The 17,521-nt window shown below is 38.8% G+C and overlaps 1 protein-coding gene across 2 annotated transcripts in view; it reads left to right on the forward strand.

Annotated features, from left to right (window-relative positions):
* Positions 1-17,521, forward strand: part of JAKMIP1 (janus kinase and microtubule interacting protein 1) — a 2,220,219-nt gene that overhangs the window by 2,177,899 nt on the left and 24,799 nt on the right. The window contains exons 20-21 of one of the 2 annotated variants that reach the window (XM_044056204.1): positions 7,775-7,840; positions 8,253-8,297. In XM_044056204.1, the coding sequence (XP_043912139.1) occupies positions 7,775-7,840; positions 8,253-8,297 (111 nt within the window). Of the gene's footprint in view, positions 1-7,774; positions 7,841-8,221; positions 8,298-17,521 lie in introns of both variants that reach the window. The other variant, XM_044056206.1, reaches the window with a different exon arrangement.

The following is a 17,521-nucleotide window of genomic DNA, read 5'->3' on the forward strand; positions in this document are numbered from 1 at the left end:
TAGCTTGGTCTGCAAAGCTGTGGAGCGCATCATCATGGATCTCATTAACAGAGACATTGGAAACCTCCAAACACTGGACCCAACCCAGTTCGGCTTTGTTAAGGGCAGATCATGCCTCCTAAACTGGGGGGACTTCTTTGAGAAAGTTACCAAGCCTATAGACAAGGGAAAGGTGGTCCACACAGCCTACCTAGACCTTGCAAAGGCCTTCAACACTATTCCCCACTCAGGTATTATAGACAAGCTCACCAGCCTGAACATAAACCCCTACGTCATGAGATGGGTTGCCAACTGGCTCACGGACAGAACCCACATGGTAAGAATTTCAGGAGCTAGGTCTGACTCTAAACCTGTTACAAGTGGTGTTCCCCAGGGCTCAGTCCTAGGACTCCTCCTGTTCAGCATATACTCCTCAGAGGTACAGGCAAGCACAAGAGGACTATGGCTCACCAAGTTCGCAGACGACTGCAAACTAGGGGCTATAATTGACTCTCCAGCTGACACAAACATCCTCCAAAATGGTCTCACTGAGACAGATACCTGGTGTCAAAACCATGGTCTCAAGCTAAATGCCAAAATGGAAAAAACAAAGTACCCACAAGCTACCACATAGGTGGTAGCCCCCTAAATACAGAAGATGTAATAAGGGATCTGGGGACCCAAGTAGATAGTAACAACTACTTTGATAATCACATTGCCAAAGTGGTTAGAAAATCTTTTTATGTGGCCCACCTAATCACAAAAGGGTTTGTATCCAGATCAAAAGAGGTCATTAGGCCACTCTACACATCACTCATCAGACCCATCATAGAGTAAAATGACCCACTTGGGATGGTGGCCTAATGGTTAAGGTTTTTGCCTTACAAACACAAGGTGCAGGGTTTGAGTCTCACAAGGGATAATTGGCTAGGCTTAAAATGGCTCACAAGGGCAGTTAGCTTAGTACCAATCTATGAACCTATGAACCTATGAACCTAAGACACCTGCAACAACTGGAAAGACCACAGAAGTTCCTCACCAAGAGGATCACTGGTCTCAAGCAGATGCCTTATGCAACTCGACTGAAGAAACTCCAGCTGTACTCAGTTGCATACCGCCTACTCAGAGGTGACCTCTGCCTGACATACAAGGCCATGTCCAACCCAGAATTGATGGACATGCTCCACCTAAAAAAAAACATATCCCCTCGAGCAACACGCTCCAGGGATCTACACCTCACCACAACAATAAATAGGACATGCTGGAGGGATAGATTCCTGTCCCAGAGACTTCCCATGCTCTGGAACAAGATTCCAATCTACATTAGGCAGAGCTCCTCGCTAACCCTCTTCAAGAGAAACCTTGACGAGTGGATGGGAAACAGAAAGTTTACCCCAGGGATCACTTCAATGACTCTGCTGGACAGAGGCACAGGGAACTAATCTAAGGGGGTGGCGAAAGCCAACACATTCCATCTAGGCTTATAAATGCCTTTGGGCAGATAGCCTACTACCAACCTATGAACCTATCAACATGGCCCCACTAGTTACATTTAAAACATTTAATCCTTGATCCTGGATCTCTGATGATTCTAATTCTGTTTCTCCTTTTCTTCAGCTTCTTAATGCCGCAGTATCTCTGCTGATTCTAATTCCAAATTTTTGACCTCCAGTTCGAGCCATTTTAACTCCAGATGGACTTTTAAGTCCTCCGAGGAAAAGTTGAACTTACCTATTTCTGAGGGCTGAAAATTCTCATCACCAGGCTGGTTATCCTCCTGGATGCTGGTCTGAGCTGTGACTAAGGGTCAAATCATTTCCTCTTTAGTCAGTTTGGCATACGCCAGTCCTTTGGCTTTGCACATCTTGGACAACTGGCACTTTTTCAGCTTGCCATAATACTTTGCTGACATCTTTGCCTGCTCCTCTTGACTACTAAACTAGACTAACAACAACAACAGCAACAAATAAGTAGAATTGTTGTGAAATGAAACTCTGAATGTTTGCCTTGTGGCTGCTTGAGAGTATACCTTTAGTAACAACTGCTCACAGGCTACAGAAGTTCAATATCCATACCACTGCTCACCAATATGTGACATCCCTACACTGGGCCAGTAATCAAGGAGTCTGAATCCTCACCACTGATGCTGGAGATGGAAGTTCACTTGAAATACAAATGGATACACTCCAGATGCAGCTCTCTGTACCAAATACAATTTTCTTTAAGAGCACACAGGGAACACAGTCAGCCCTGGGTCTGGATTTATTTATATCTGTCTCCCTGCAGGGCTCTGGTAAGGCTTCCCACTGGCACAGCTACATAGTTAAGTCCTCAGTGGAGGTTCCAAGCCAAGTCCTCAAACACCCTCTCTGTGAAACCAGTGCTTTATGTCCCTTCTCCAAGTAGCTAACACACGCACACACACACACACACACACACACACACACACACACACACACACACACACACACACACACACACACACACACACACACACACACACACACACACACACACACACACACACACACACACACACACACAAACACGCACACACACACACACACACACACACACACACACACACACACACACACACACACACACACACACACACACACACACACACACACACACACACACACCTTGGAAAAGCTGGCACAGATTTACCTGCTGTGCCCCCTCTTGCCCAGAGTAAAAGGTAGTTATCACTGCCACCAGACATTCCACAGTCAGATATTCTAAGGCTCTTAACAAAGGGTGTCCAGTAATACTGTGCAATATTAATACTAATACAAATGGTAGTAGCTGACCAAAATAGCTGGGCCTTCAGGAGTGGCTCATCTAGTGTCACCAAATAAATATAAGCACTCTCAAAGGTTAAATACTTTCTAAAAGGACCAGCCACAATTAAAGTTTTAAATATATTTAATAATAAATAATAAAAGATCATGAAAATACTGAATATATATTTACAGTAAACCACAGAGTTCAAATCACAGGAAAGATTCATCCCTTTACCCTGATCCTGGGTGACTTTAACTATCTAACCCTATATTGGAAGAACTACTCATACCAAAACACTAACGCCCAGATATGCCTTGGACCAGCTGGTTGACACCCCCACAAGAGATGATAATATCTTGGACTTGGTATTAATCAACATGAGTAACCACTGCAGCATCCTCCCAGTGTCATCCTCCCTGGTAAGATGGTAAGATCCAACCACAAAGTGGTCACTTTTAAAGTCACTTTCTCCCAACCCCCCCCAACCCAGCTAGGGCTAAACAAAATACCTCTCCAAAGCTGATTATAACCTCCCAAGAGAAGGTATAAACAGCTTTGCAGTCCCTCCCCTCTGCAGCAACTGACACAAATGTCCAAACCTATGCCAAAGTACTATACAAGCATTTATATAGCTGCATGGAATTAGGAATAACCAACAGGACAAAATCCTCCTCCTCAAGGAACAAGAAACCTTGTCTGGTGGACATCTGCAATAAATAAACTATAATAAAAGGAAAAAATTGCTATCCAGGATGAAGAAGGAGCAGGTGCCTAACTGAAAGCAATCTATCCTTAGACTGAACAAGCAAATAAGAGCACTAGTGAAATCTTCCAAAGCAAACTTTGAGTCCAAACTGGACACATCTACTAAAGACAGCCATAAGACCTTCTTCACATATGTCCACAATCTCAAAAGAAGCACTCAGATCTGCTCAGAACTGGTGGTGAAGGACACCACATACACAAATGCCATAGATATAGTCAATCTGCTAGCAGATCGGTTTAGAGAAAATTTCACCCATGTGTCCCCCATCAGTAAAACAGGACATCCCCAGCTCCTGCCCCCCTCCCCTTATCTTTAAGGAGCAAGTCATCACTGCCCTCTCAAATGCAAAAAATACAGCCTCCATGGGACCCGATAACATCCCAAGCTGCATCCTACATGAACTCAGGCAGGAACTTGCAGCACCATTAGGCATTCTATTGAACCAAAACCTGAGTACCAGCTTTATCCCAGCTGAGTGGAGGACATTCACTGTCATCCCTTTGCACAAAGGTGGAGCATCCACTGATCCAGGAAATTATAGACCCATTAGCATAACTAGCCCGATCTGCAAGGCCATGTAATGGATTATCATGTACCTCATTAACAAGGACATTGGCAACCTCCAAACACTCGATCCCACACAGTTTGGTTTTGTCAAGGAGAGGTTATGCCTGTTAAACTTGATTGAGTTCTTTGAGAGAGTCACCAAAGCCATGGATGAGGGGAAGATAGTGCACACCACCTACCTTGACCTGACCAAAGCCTTTGATACTGTTCTCCACTTGGTATAATAGATAAAGTCTCTCAACTAGACATCAATCCATATGTTACCAGATGGGTAGCAAACTGGCTTACTGATAGAACCCACCTAGTCAAAATAAGGGAAGCCACCTCAAGCTGTAGACCCATGTAATGAGCAGCATACTCCAGGTATTGGTCCTGGGGCCTCTGTTGTTTGGGATATACTTTTCTGAGGTGCAGGCCAAAACCAGTGGGCTATGGCCAACTAGATCTGCAGATGACTGCAAGCTGAGCACTGTCATCAATTCCCCCTAGTGAAGTGGACATCCTCCAAGAGGGTCTCACCCAAACAAATGACTGGTGCCAGAAACATAGCCTCAAACTGAATGCAAAAAAATGCATCATCATCCCCTTTGGGGAGAGTGACGTCCCCACAAATGATCACTTTGATAGCAAGGTCCTAAGCATGCAGTCAGTATGAGGGACTTGGGCACCCAGGTTGATAGCAACCTGACTTTTGACCACCATTTTGCCTCTATTGTATGGAAGGCTTTCTACATGGCCCACCTCATTAGGAAGAGTATCTTATTCAGAGACAAGGAGGTCATAACATCTTTGTATTCTTCCCCTATAGGACCCATTATTGAGTACAACACCCCTTTCAGCATGTACTTCACAAAGCACATGCAGCAGCTGTGGAGACCATAGAGGTTCCTCACCAGGAAAATCCAGGGCGTAAGACATCTATCCTTCACAGATAATCTAAAATCCCTGTCCCTCTACTCAGTCTCTTATACAGACTCCTCAGAGGTGACCTCTGTCTAGCATACAAAGCAATCTCAGACTCCACCTTGATGGGACTGCTGCATATCCACAGTTCAGGTTCCACTCGAGTAACATGCATGTGCGACCTCAGCCTGGTCTGTGACATCAATAGGACTTATTGGTGGGACAGAATTGTGCCCCAGAGACTCCCCCTTCGGTAGAATAATCTCCCTCTCCATGTCAAGCAGAGTACCTCATTATCCCTTTTTAAGCACAACCTGGATAACTGGATGGGGAACAGAAAATAAACCCCTTGGATTCCACTTGTCCCTGATGGTGCTGATTTGTCAGAAATGGGTTAAATTCTTGCTTAGGCTTGTAAGGTTCTTAGGGCCAATAGCATAGTAACTTCCTACGATCCCATGATCCTGTGATAGCACTGATGGACAGACTCAGACAAATAAAGAAAAACAATATCTAAACTAAGGTTCACAATATTTTCCTGACTGAATCTAGGAGAATGTAATATTCCCTACTTACTTAATAAAGCAAGGTGGATGATGTGGTAAATGGTCTTTCTTTTTGTCAGGTCGAAGACAGAATACTCAAGACTTGATTTCTCTTTGTAATATCTAAAATTTCCAACATGGTTGGTAGAATGACCTCATCTGGTCATCTGACTCTAGGTTTTTACACTATTCCCCTTTGAAGTTGAGCCAGCATGTTAACATAGGTTGATAAGATGCATATCTAAAGTTTTGCTAATGTTTATGATAGTACCTGGGGCATCCCCTCTTTTTTACTGAGGTAATGAACAAAGGCTTCTTCCAGATATGCAGTCTCCAGTCCTTTTCAGAGGGGTGAGATAACCACTTCCATGACCCAACAGGTGGTCCAGTTAACAGTATTTTTCTTAAAGTAAGAAGTAAGCTAGCTATTTAACTTACTTTTCTATCCAGCAGGACCCAGTGTTGATACATTTTTTAACACTAGCAACTTTACAAACACATTTTGATTTTCAAATGCCATACAGTTCTAATACATTTTTAACATAAGCATCTGCACAAATCAGTTTGATATTGAAATTCCATACAGTTCTAATACATTTGTAACATAAGCATTTGTGCAAATCAGGTTGATATTCAAATGCCATACAGTTCTAATACATTTGTAATACAAGCATCTTTTAAAAATCAGTTTGATATTCAAAGGACATATCATTCTTTACAGAACTCCAGCTAGCTATGCTGGCACTAGTCCATATCATCATACACCTATCATATACTATTGCTTCATAATTTACTTGAGCATTTAAGATGGCAGAAGTCATTGCTAAAGCAGCTGATATAAGTAGCAGGGCATGCTGTCTTGGTTTTCAGATCCTGCTAGAGGGTGGGAGGTAATATCCTTTCTTATGCATGCTACAATATAGATTAGTCCAGCAAAATAACTTTGTTACTATAGAAATGTGCTGAAATGACACATAGTGTATGAGTTTTTAGTCACAGAGGCTGTTCTGCAGAGAGTAAACAGGTATCAATAAACAGGGAATTCAGTTATGGTAGAAAAATGGGTACTTACGTATTATCGCAACCAGATTTTGCGACATCTTTTACTTTCTTCACATTTACTGAAATGGCCTCACTGAAGTGTGATATGGAAGGGTAGACTGGCAGAAAGTCTGCTGGGGATATCGGTGGTGGTTTTAAAAAACTAGTAAGACATAATTTTAAGTTGTGTGGTTAGCGTCCTTTAAAGACGTCAAGCATTGAATTCAGCGATCGCAGTGGTTGCGTGTGTGTACGTGTGTTGGGCTGAAAGGAGTGCAGGAGTTAGCGTATGATCTGTGGAATGGATTACTTTGTACTGCAGTTTCTTTTGGTGAAGGACTACTACTTCGGCATTACCTTTTTGTTTTTTTTTTTTGGATGTATGACAGTATTATGAAGGTTAGAAACAGGTTGGTGGACATAGGTAGTTTCATCATTGAAACGGATGATAAATAATACAGGTTTGAAAACAGAGATTTCCTACTTCACCGACTACAGCATGTGGAAGGAACATGTTTGCAGTAGAATGGGACTTGCTTAACTGACAGGAGATGCTGGCGGTAAAAGGGCAAACCTGTTTTTGAACCTTATTTTTTGAGCCGTTTCAATGATAAACCTTCCTAAAAGTACAAAAACATTACAGAACACGTCTCTAACCTTCATAACACTGCAGTGCTACAACCTGACCTAAACAGAAGCAACCAGCATTACCGCAAAAATCTGGTTGCGATAATACGTAAGTACCGAAAAATGTAATATATGCTGTTCATTTGGATATGTTTGAATTTATAATAAACCAACACTTTTTACAACAAAAGCATTAGATTAAAAAAAAAAAAAAAAACATATTTCAGTTAGTGTTTTCCAACAGGCTTTCTTAACTAACTAAGCAGCTCATGACAGTGTTGTCAAGGTAACAAAAGATTGCTTTTTCTCTGGCAGTGTAGCATTAACGGCCTGGTAGGATGCTGTAACATATTGCTTTACAGCTCTTCATTCTTTTTCTGCAGGCATCTTCATGGTTTCTTTTGTTGTTTTACATCTGATATACTAATAAGGTTTTTGTTAGACCTTGAAGCACTTACTATGACCATGTGGAGCGTACCAGAATGTGTGCTACAAAACCTGCTTTGTACATTTCTCCAAGATCAGGTTTCCTGACAGGTGTTTTGACTGTTTTTTTCAGAGGGTTAAAGAACTAGAAGATAAAATAGAACAACAGAAGAGACAAATCAAGGAGATAGAAGAAAAGGTAATAACTTCTGGATGTTGTATGTATACCTCGATGTATCAGTCTAACTACTGCAGGAGCAAAAAATATATTTTATGGGATTTTAAAGCAGATTGGGGTATTCAAATGTGTAATGCAAGAATTATGATATAATAGAAAGCCAAAACAAAGCTTTTTTCTTTGTATAATCAACATGAATAATATATATGTATAGACAATCCATGTTCTGTGTTAAAAATGTAATTAAATTGCATATTAAATGTTTTATATTAAGATAGCCACATTTAATTACAACTATAACAGTTGCTCTAGTAACTGTTTTGTCATTGATGAAATCTAAATGCAATTCTCTGTTGTATTTTACACCTTTTTTCTTTTCTTTCTTTTACTTTTCTTTTCTAGTTTCTTTTTCTATTCTTGTTTTTCTCTTTAGCTTTCATTCTATGGCCTTGATGCTACGTTTGTCATAAGAAAGCAGGTTGGTAATATGTTCCTGTTTGTAGAAGAAATAATTGTCAGCTAAGTTATAATACTGGCTGTGCTTGTACATTTTACTAATTTCCATGAACTTGATTTTTATATTCAGTTATTTATGTTGCTTTAAAGTTTTCAGCAGAATGGAGTCGCTCCCTATTTTAAGTGCTGAGAAATGCATCTTTAAGAAAACATTGACAGAGCAGTATAAACTTTTCGATTTAAAATGGAAGTTAGCATTGTTGCTGTCTGTCGGGAAGGCCTGTAGGTCATGTTGCTTCCTGCATAAAAGGCTATAAATGTCTTAAATAATCATACCTTTGTACTGGCATTAGATTTCACAGGTTTCCATTTAGGGGCCATTTGTGGTATTCAGTGGTGCTAACTGTTGGTAGCACAGTCCATGCAACCTGATAGTTTGATCTTAGGGCCAGATTCAGTAAAGCCTACAATAAATGCACACTGTTCTGAGTGAACAGACAACACAGACATAACTCTCACCTTCTTCCTCCTACTTTTAGTTTTCCTACTGATATGTTTGCAGCTTTAAACATTAACTTTAGTTCTGTGTGCCGTACACATTCAATGCTTATTTTTACATTTTTATTTTTTATTTTGTTTTATTTTATTTTATTTTATTTTGGAGAAGATGTAGGTGTTTGATATTAAATGTTTGAAGAACTACAATAAATAATGGTTCCTACTTGCAAAAGGGCGCTATGCCTATTCTGTACTTCCATTTGTGTGCATGTTACAAATCCTGAATTAAATGTATTAATCTAAATTCCAAAGTTGTGTGGCTTTGTAGAATTCATCCAGATCTGAAAGTCCAAAACAACTCTGTTTATCAGTATTCTCTCTCTCTCATTGCACTCTTTCTCTTCTGTTGTCCCTAAAGTAATTCCTTAATTTCATTTTTATATGTTTCCATATCTGATCGCTCAGTTAATTTGTGCAGGCCTGACCAACAAAAACAACCAGTGAGAACAAAAAATATCTTAATTGTTGGTATCTTATTAACTTTTAAGTAATTTCTTCTCAGATTTCTTTAATAGCTTGCTCAACACCCCATTTCAAACAAATTCTCATATATCTCTGCACCAAATCATGTGTTGGGGCATTCATAGGTCGTTACTATAGTCTTTACATTATGCTGTACTATTAAAATGCTTCAGTTTATCAAATACAATTTAATATCATGCTCTGAACTGGTAATATATAATGTTATGTTGTCTACCAAAAGGCTGCTTTCTCAATGGTGTTTCTTCATTTCTATTTAATTCTGTTTGATCATCTTAGATCCATGGCTAGTGACTTTAAATGTAAAGCAAAGTATAATGGTGAAATTGGACGACCCTTCCTAGTTCCTCGTATAAGGCGAAATGCTTTAGATAATTCCACACTATGCTTCTCCTTAGCTTGAGGTCCTCTACAGAGTGTAAATATTAATGCTGCCCATGTTCATGGAAGCACAAATTCTTTAAGATATCTCTAAATAAATTTCCACTCTGTCAAATCCTTTTTCGACATCCAAACCTACTAATGTTAATATATTATTATTTTCTAATACATCGTGACTCATACGGGTTCCATTAATATTACCAAATGTTTGTTCACCTTCTATAAATCCACAATGATCCAGATCTGTTATTCGCAATGTTTTTTGTCATTCTTTTTTGCCCTGTTATCATAAAAAGCATTGTAGTCATGGTTCAGGATCAAAATAGGTCTGTATGATCATGGATCAAGGGGATCTTTCCCCTCCTTTGGTATAAAAACCTTGATTATTACTTCTTTTGAAGTCAAAGGCATATCCCAGAAAAATAAATATTCAAAAGTACTGGCCATACCTTTATGATCTCCTGCATTTTTTTTTACAGTCCTGCTGAAATTCCAGCAATATCAAATAATTTGCCTGTATTTTTTTCTTCTTTAATTTCAACCTCTCTTTTTTGATGTTAATACACCTCTATTTCTGTTATTCAGCTGGTAGTAGCCAGTAAGGGAGGGGTCCACCACCAAACCCATGTCCATCTTTCTGGAAGCACAGTTCAAATCTTTGGCTGAGAACAACAGGGGCCTACACGAGCAAGATTAAAGGCAACTGCAAAAGTGAAGCTGTGGTGTATGGGACACAATGTAAGTCTTGCCAGGCTTTTTATGTGAGTAAAAATATTAACCAATGAAAAAGACGTACAGAATAGCACTTTTCCGAGATCAGAGCTAAGATAATTAAGAACCCCCTTGCCAAGCACATTGAGAATTTCCCAGCTTACACAGGGTTTTACTTCCACATTCTGCACCCAATTTGGAGGCAGCAGAATTGCACTGATGGAACAGAACGAATTCTCATACCAGATTCAACTTAATGCTCACAGAACTCTTAGACAGTTTGAGAAGCTCCATTCCATAGTGTTTAACACTTAAAAAAACTAAACCTACATGGCTACTATTGAAGAACCACTAACTCTAAAGATGTAAAAATAATACACTGTAAGTGGGTTTTGTGTTTTTATTTGTATTGTTCTGTTTGACTGGCTGAATAATTAATGCAACTTGTACCCACCTTGGACTAACACAGAAACGTACAATTAAACCAAGGAACGAATTATTATGGAAATGATCATGAAAGACATAGGCAACCTTCAGACAATGGACCCAACCCAATGTGGCTTTGTCAAGGGAAGGTCATGCCTACTAAACCTAGTGGACATTTTTGCGAAGGTCACCAAGGCAAAGGGTGAGGGTAAAAGAGTGCCTGCCACCTACTTGGACCTGGCTAAGTTGTTGTCTACTATACCCCACTCAGGTATAGATGACAAACTCACCGAACTGGACATAAACATCCTGCATAACTCACTGGATTGTTAGCTGGCTCTCAAATAGGACACAGGAAGTCAGGATCAGTGAGATCACATCCACTAAGAGACTAATAACCTGTGGGGTACCTCAGGGCTCGGTGCTGAGAATGCTCTTATTTGGCATCTACTTCTCAGAGGTAAAGGCTAATGTCAAGGGTTTTTGGCTTACTAAGTTCACAGATGACTACAAATTGGGAGCTATTATAGAATCCCCTATGAAACAAACATCTTACAAGAGGGTCTAACACAGACGAATGACTGGTGCCAAAGTCATGATTTAAAACTCAGTGCCAAGAAATGCATTATAATGCCTATTGGGAAAACTGCCACCCAAGCTAATTACTCCATTGATAATACACCCCTAAGAGTTGCCCTGGCAGTCAGGGATCTGGGAACATATGTTGAAAGTTATCTGGCCTTTGATCAACATGTGGCCAATGTAGTAAGAAAATCATTCTATGTTACCCAATGTATAAGTAAGGGCACGGCACCCAGGGCCAAGAAAGTCATAGTGACACTTTATTTGGCCCTTATCAGATCCATCATTGAGTATAATACCCCCTTCAGCATGTACCTGACCAGACATATGCGACAGTTGGCATGCCCACAAAGGTTCCCTAAGAGGAGAATCCAAGGTATGAACACTTTGTTCTGTATGAACTGCCTTAAATCCCTATCTCTGTACTTGGCCTCCTACAGGTTACTGAGAGGTGGTTTATGCCTGGCAAACAAGGCATCCTCAGCTCCAACTTTGATGGACCTTTTGCACATCCGCAAAATGAACAGCATCAGAACCACTAGACCAAGGATTTAAGTTTTGTTTGCAACATAAATAGGACATGTTGGTAAGGCAGAGGAACAGGCTCCCCATCAATGTGAAGCAGAGTCCATCCCTAACTCTATTTAAGTGTAACCTTGGCTAATGAGAAATCAGAAATATACCCTGGGTCTGGCCCCATGTCTCTGATAGACAAAGGCAGACGATATCTATGCCCAAACTACATACCCCTCCCGCTCATAACCTTTAGAAACTTTCTAATGAACATACCACTTCCTAATAAATGCCCTTGTTTCATAGGGACACAATTGGGTTGGATTGGGTTATGGTTATTAGCCTAGTATATACCTATGACCCTATCCCTATACCATGTCGATGAACACTGAAACTTGCCCAGACCGGTTAACACAAGAAAGAACAACTCAAATAATACTCTGTTAAAGAAGGGAGAGACTATTAATGCCACTGTTTTTGTTTTGGTGAAATATCACAGATGGACAGATAAAATAGATTGCAAGACTACTTTTCCAGTATTTGTTTAATACCCTATCCAGAAAATGTTTTACTTTAACAAGCTGATCACCCTAATAAGGGACACTACGAAAATATCTGATCACTTATACTAATTGTGTAAATTTCCCCTGCAAAAGTGGGAATCCTAAGCGGGTATCATTTTCTGTCAGTGCATTTTAATCATTCTTGCTCATGCCATATTTATTTAATATATTTCACTTTCACCCACAGATTCCCCATAAAAAATAGGAATGAAGCTCTAAGTTTTACACACTCAGGTGGAACAAATACAGTTATAGCTTGATTTACACGGATGTCCTGTATTTAAATTTAATACAACTAATGCAATGCACTGTGTATACTGATGATTATCTGGGTGTTAGTTTATGGACTTTGGAAGTTTATAGTGTCTCTTTATTTCTTTGGTGGATCTGATGAAGACTAGATAAAAGTGCCTTGTATTTTAATGGTAATACATTGTTTTCATTTTTACCATTGTTGTTAAACTATGTTAAGGGCACTGTGCCCTGGCAGGACTTCCTCTTTGGATTGACCCAATTGATTCAACCTGCAAATTAAGGTGCAAGCAGACAGGCTAATCACCTCCTGATGTGTTTCATCCAATAAGAGCCCTCAACCCTAGACACATCTCCCATTGAGCATTGTAGAAGTATGTGTATAAGCTGAACAGATTCAGTATGTAACTAAGTGCACATCCACTGAATAAGAATAAGAATAAAGTTTTTATTTCAAAACTGATTTAAGGCTACTTTGCATCCTTTCAGCCAGAAGACAAATGAGGCAGTGGTAACTCATATTCAGTAGGAGAAACCATTCATTGTAATCTTCAATCAACTTAGGTTAGCACAAGGCAAGTACCAGAAGTGCTTTCCAGGACTACCAACATATTTGTGTTTAGGTCTTTGTATTCTTTCTTCCTAGTAGCTTGGGGGGGAGGGGCTTGGGATACAGACAGCACCAGCAAAATGTGCTACTATCCTTTAATTATCTAAAGTATGCTACAGTTTCCTGTCTGTTACTCCTAAGCTCAACATCTTGTTTACACAGCGAACTGTAGTAATTCACTGTAGTAATACATTCATCATTTTTCCTGGATCCACTTCTACCATATCATTCTCATACTTCCTGATTTTAGTTACCATGTTTTCTGCCTTTGGTTGCTCAATGGTTATTGTCAAAAATAGTTATTTCATAACCACTACATCCTTGATGAAAGGTTATAACTTCTCACATATTAATATTTGCATCTTGTTTCCCTACTTTTTGTGGCATATATAATGCAGCCAGTGTAATTCTTATACCCTGCCAACCTCTCATCACCATAACTCTTTAACTCTTCCCTATCTGTCCTTATTTGTTCGTTAGTCTTTATTCTTCTATCCTTTTTAATTAATATTAAGATCCTCTGAATTTGTTCTTATTCTATTCCAGAAAAAAAAAATCTTTCCCACATTTTTACTAAAGTTTCAAGTTCTCTATGATTCAGATATGTTTTCTCTAGCATTATTACTTGTGTATTACAATTGAAAATATATGTCAGGGGCTTCTCCTGTTTTTTTTGTTATCAACTAGCACATTTATAGTGCAAACCAAATAGCTCCACTAATACCTCAACCTGTGGCCTAAATCTTTACCAGCACATAAATAAAACAAAATGGAAAGATAGGTTCATCACACAGGTTCTCCCCTACAGGGCTTTATCCAGCAATAGGCAACCTAGGCAGGACCCCATGCTTGCAGGGGACCTGGCCAAAACATTAAATTTAAAAAAGGAAATGTTTTCTTACTTTGCTTAGTAACTGTGTACTGTCACTTTAATAATTAAAAAAAAAGTTTTACTGCAACTGCATACTGTCACTTTTAGAATTAAAAAAGCAAGAATGTTTTCTTGTTTTGCCCATACCCTATGTCTTGCTGTTTCCTGCTTTAAGCCAGTGAAACAGGAGCAAATGTGAGTAGAGATGGCATGACAATTCAAAGTAGCAGCAAGTGTCTTGAGTTACAGAGCAGAACAAGAGTGCAGCAAAAGTAATGGTAGCTATTTAGAATTACAGCACAGCATTTAGTAATGGCAGCTGTTCAGAAGAAAGTCCATGCAGTGTTTGGCATCAGGTACTGAGTGTGTATGTAAGTATGTGTGCGTATGTGTTTGTGTGTGTGTTTGTGTGCGCGTGTGTGCGTGCGTGTGTGTGTGTGTGTGTGTGTGTGTGTGTGTGTGTGTGTGTGTGTGTGTGTGTGCCTGTGTGTGTAATGCCCCACTTAGTCATAGCGCTTGTCTAACTCAGTAAGAGGCATACGAGCTTTAATCTAACTGCTATCTTATTACGTGATTTAGAGTCGTCTTACAGAGAAGAAAGACATGGGGAGGTCAAAAATGAGATATCGGTGAGATATAGGTGCCCTGCAAGCATGTACCCCCCCAAAAAAGTATGCTATGTGAAGTATTACTTCTGATTTGTGTATGACAAGTGGGTTTTTGAACAAAAGCTACTACAACAACTTTTATATTGTCTACAATTGTTTTACTTTATTCATTCCACTAAAGAATGAATTAATCCATTAACAGACCTGGATTGTCCAATATAGTCTAAACAGGTAGAGCCTCTAGCAATTGCAAAGTGTTTTACATTTGTCAGGTCATTTAGTCTGCATTATTTAGAATGATGATCAGAACCATCTGACCTTCAGCGTCCTTTATGTAGTCATTGTTGCGTATTATTGTGCTATAGTCTTCTCTACAAGATAGGACTGTAAGGAATTTCAGCATTTAGTTAAAAACTGTTAGTCTGGTAGTTAGCACAGCAAGCTAAAGCTCTGAAATGCTAATGAGCTGCTTCCTGTGACAAGGGTGCAGGATTTGAATCTTTCCACGTTCATTTACTTCATGTGTGACATTGAGCAAGTCATTTAATCAGACAATGCTTTGGAGCAGTTGGGAATTTGTGCGAGGCTCTGTGGTGTGGAATGTCACACCTCTGGCAGCCTATGCATAGCTTGCATTCCAGAGCATTTTCTGAAAAAAAAATAAGATCAACAAATGTAAATATGTTGTGAACAATAATAGATATAAATGTACATGTGGCAATGTTATCAATAAGAAGTATTATTTTCAGTAGTAATAGTACATTCATAGTCTTTCCATAAATACTATAATATATTATAATCTACATAAACCCAAAATTATATTTTTGGTAAATTTTCACAAACAAATCATCATATCTTGGAAACTGTACAACATAAACATATATTGCTAGACCATTTATGTTAACCAGAAATAAGCCTTCATATGACCACATGATATTCTTCTAGGGGTACATGTTTATTAGATATTTACAGAAATATGAAAACATATTTATGTTGCTATTTATACAATTAAGCATAACACTGAATTTCTGTCATGACGTGGAACTTACCGTACAAATATCAAAGACATTTTTCTACAACATCATCTAATGTTTCACCTGATGTCATGTAACAGTATATAAGTCACTTGATTTTTGAAGTATTTAGTACATATTGAAGTCATCATCAACACCCTTTTCCCAATTTTCCACATGGGGTCAGGGTGTTGTGTTAACTGTCAACATCATACCTCTCAACCTCTTAGAACAAGAAATCTGGACAAAATCCATAAATAAAAGTGAGACAAATGCCCAAAAATAGGGACAATTTTTAAATATTGCTCTTACAAACTTAGAAAGTTCATAGAATAACAGGTTTTGCATTAGCAAGAATTTTCTGAAGGTTATGAAGTCTGAAACTCAAATATCTGTCATTGTTTTCTAACTTCATTCTTTAATTATTTGCCACTAGTTTGCCAGAAAAAACACAATTTTATGAAAAAAAGGACCAAAAATACGAGGCAAAAATCTGAACGTTCTGTGAAAATCTGTACACTTGAGAGGTATGAATGTCATCTGTCTCGATTCAGTGCCACATTCCTGCTTTCTTCAATACTCATGCCTGACTATCTCAGATCTTCTCTCACACAATCCATCCACCTCTTTGCTGGACATCCTCATTTCCTCTTACCTTCTACCTGTCTGTCCCAAATCTTTACTTTCATAATTATTAATAAACAATTAGAAATATTTTGGGTATAGTGTTATATAGATGGGCATTAGCAATGAATTTTCCTGTCTCCCACCATAGCATATCACTCTACACCCATCAATAACATATAAGGCTTTCAGTTATGAAAATATAAATATACAAATATGAATAATAAATGACAAACAGTGATTAATTTCTCTGCTGCAGGGCATCTTAGATTAACAGTCTTAGTGTCATGTTGTTAATAAATACTTGCACTTTTTAATACTGCCTATTGTTAGCTGGAAAGTCACTTAATTAAAGAAGCCAGATCCTAAAAATTTCTGGATGCCATAATGAGCTATAAGCGTGAACTGGAAGAATTCAAAAAAGGTGCTATAGGCTTGAATAAGTTAATGAATTTCCAGGACTGCATACTTGGTAACTATGAACCTGCTGTCATTGTTTGACAGGCATTTCCTATTGCATAGCTGATCTACTTCAGGAAATGTTATGGCAATATCCCTAGCACACTATTTTAATACAACACAGGCAATATATTCTTCAAAGATAGCAGGCACTGCTTTTGTACATGAAACACTTAAATTCAAAGTTGTTTGTCAGCAGCAACCTCTGCATTAGTATTAGCCTTCTTTAATGCAGAATTATTCATATGATTTACATCTGCAGATATAGTTTATATTAATTTAGAATATGTTATCAGGTGGTTAATATTTCTTATGCTCTTATAAATACTCTTCTATTTAAAATGTGCTACACATGGCTGGACCTTATGATATGATGCTAGTGATCTTTATACAGCTTCATGTATTTCATCCAAAGCTACGAATAAATTACATTTAATGTTATTTCTTTATAATGATAAGAGGTGTACACAGTCAACAAAGTGGCTATATGTTGGAAGTAGAGGCCTCTCTGTGGATGGCATTACCTTATGCTGTTATCTTCTGGTCATTTTAACCAGTCAATAATCTGGTTTTGCTGGACAAATTTGTGTGTATG

This window comes from Protopterus annectens, chromosome 14.part0 (genome assembly GCF_019279795.1).
Source record: "Protopterus annectens isolate FY-2018-M chromosome 14.part0, PAN1.0, whole genome shotgun sequence".
Lineage (NCBI taxonomy): Eukaryota > Metazoa > Chordata > Ceratodontiformes > Protopteridae > Protopterus > Protopterus annectens.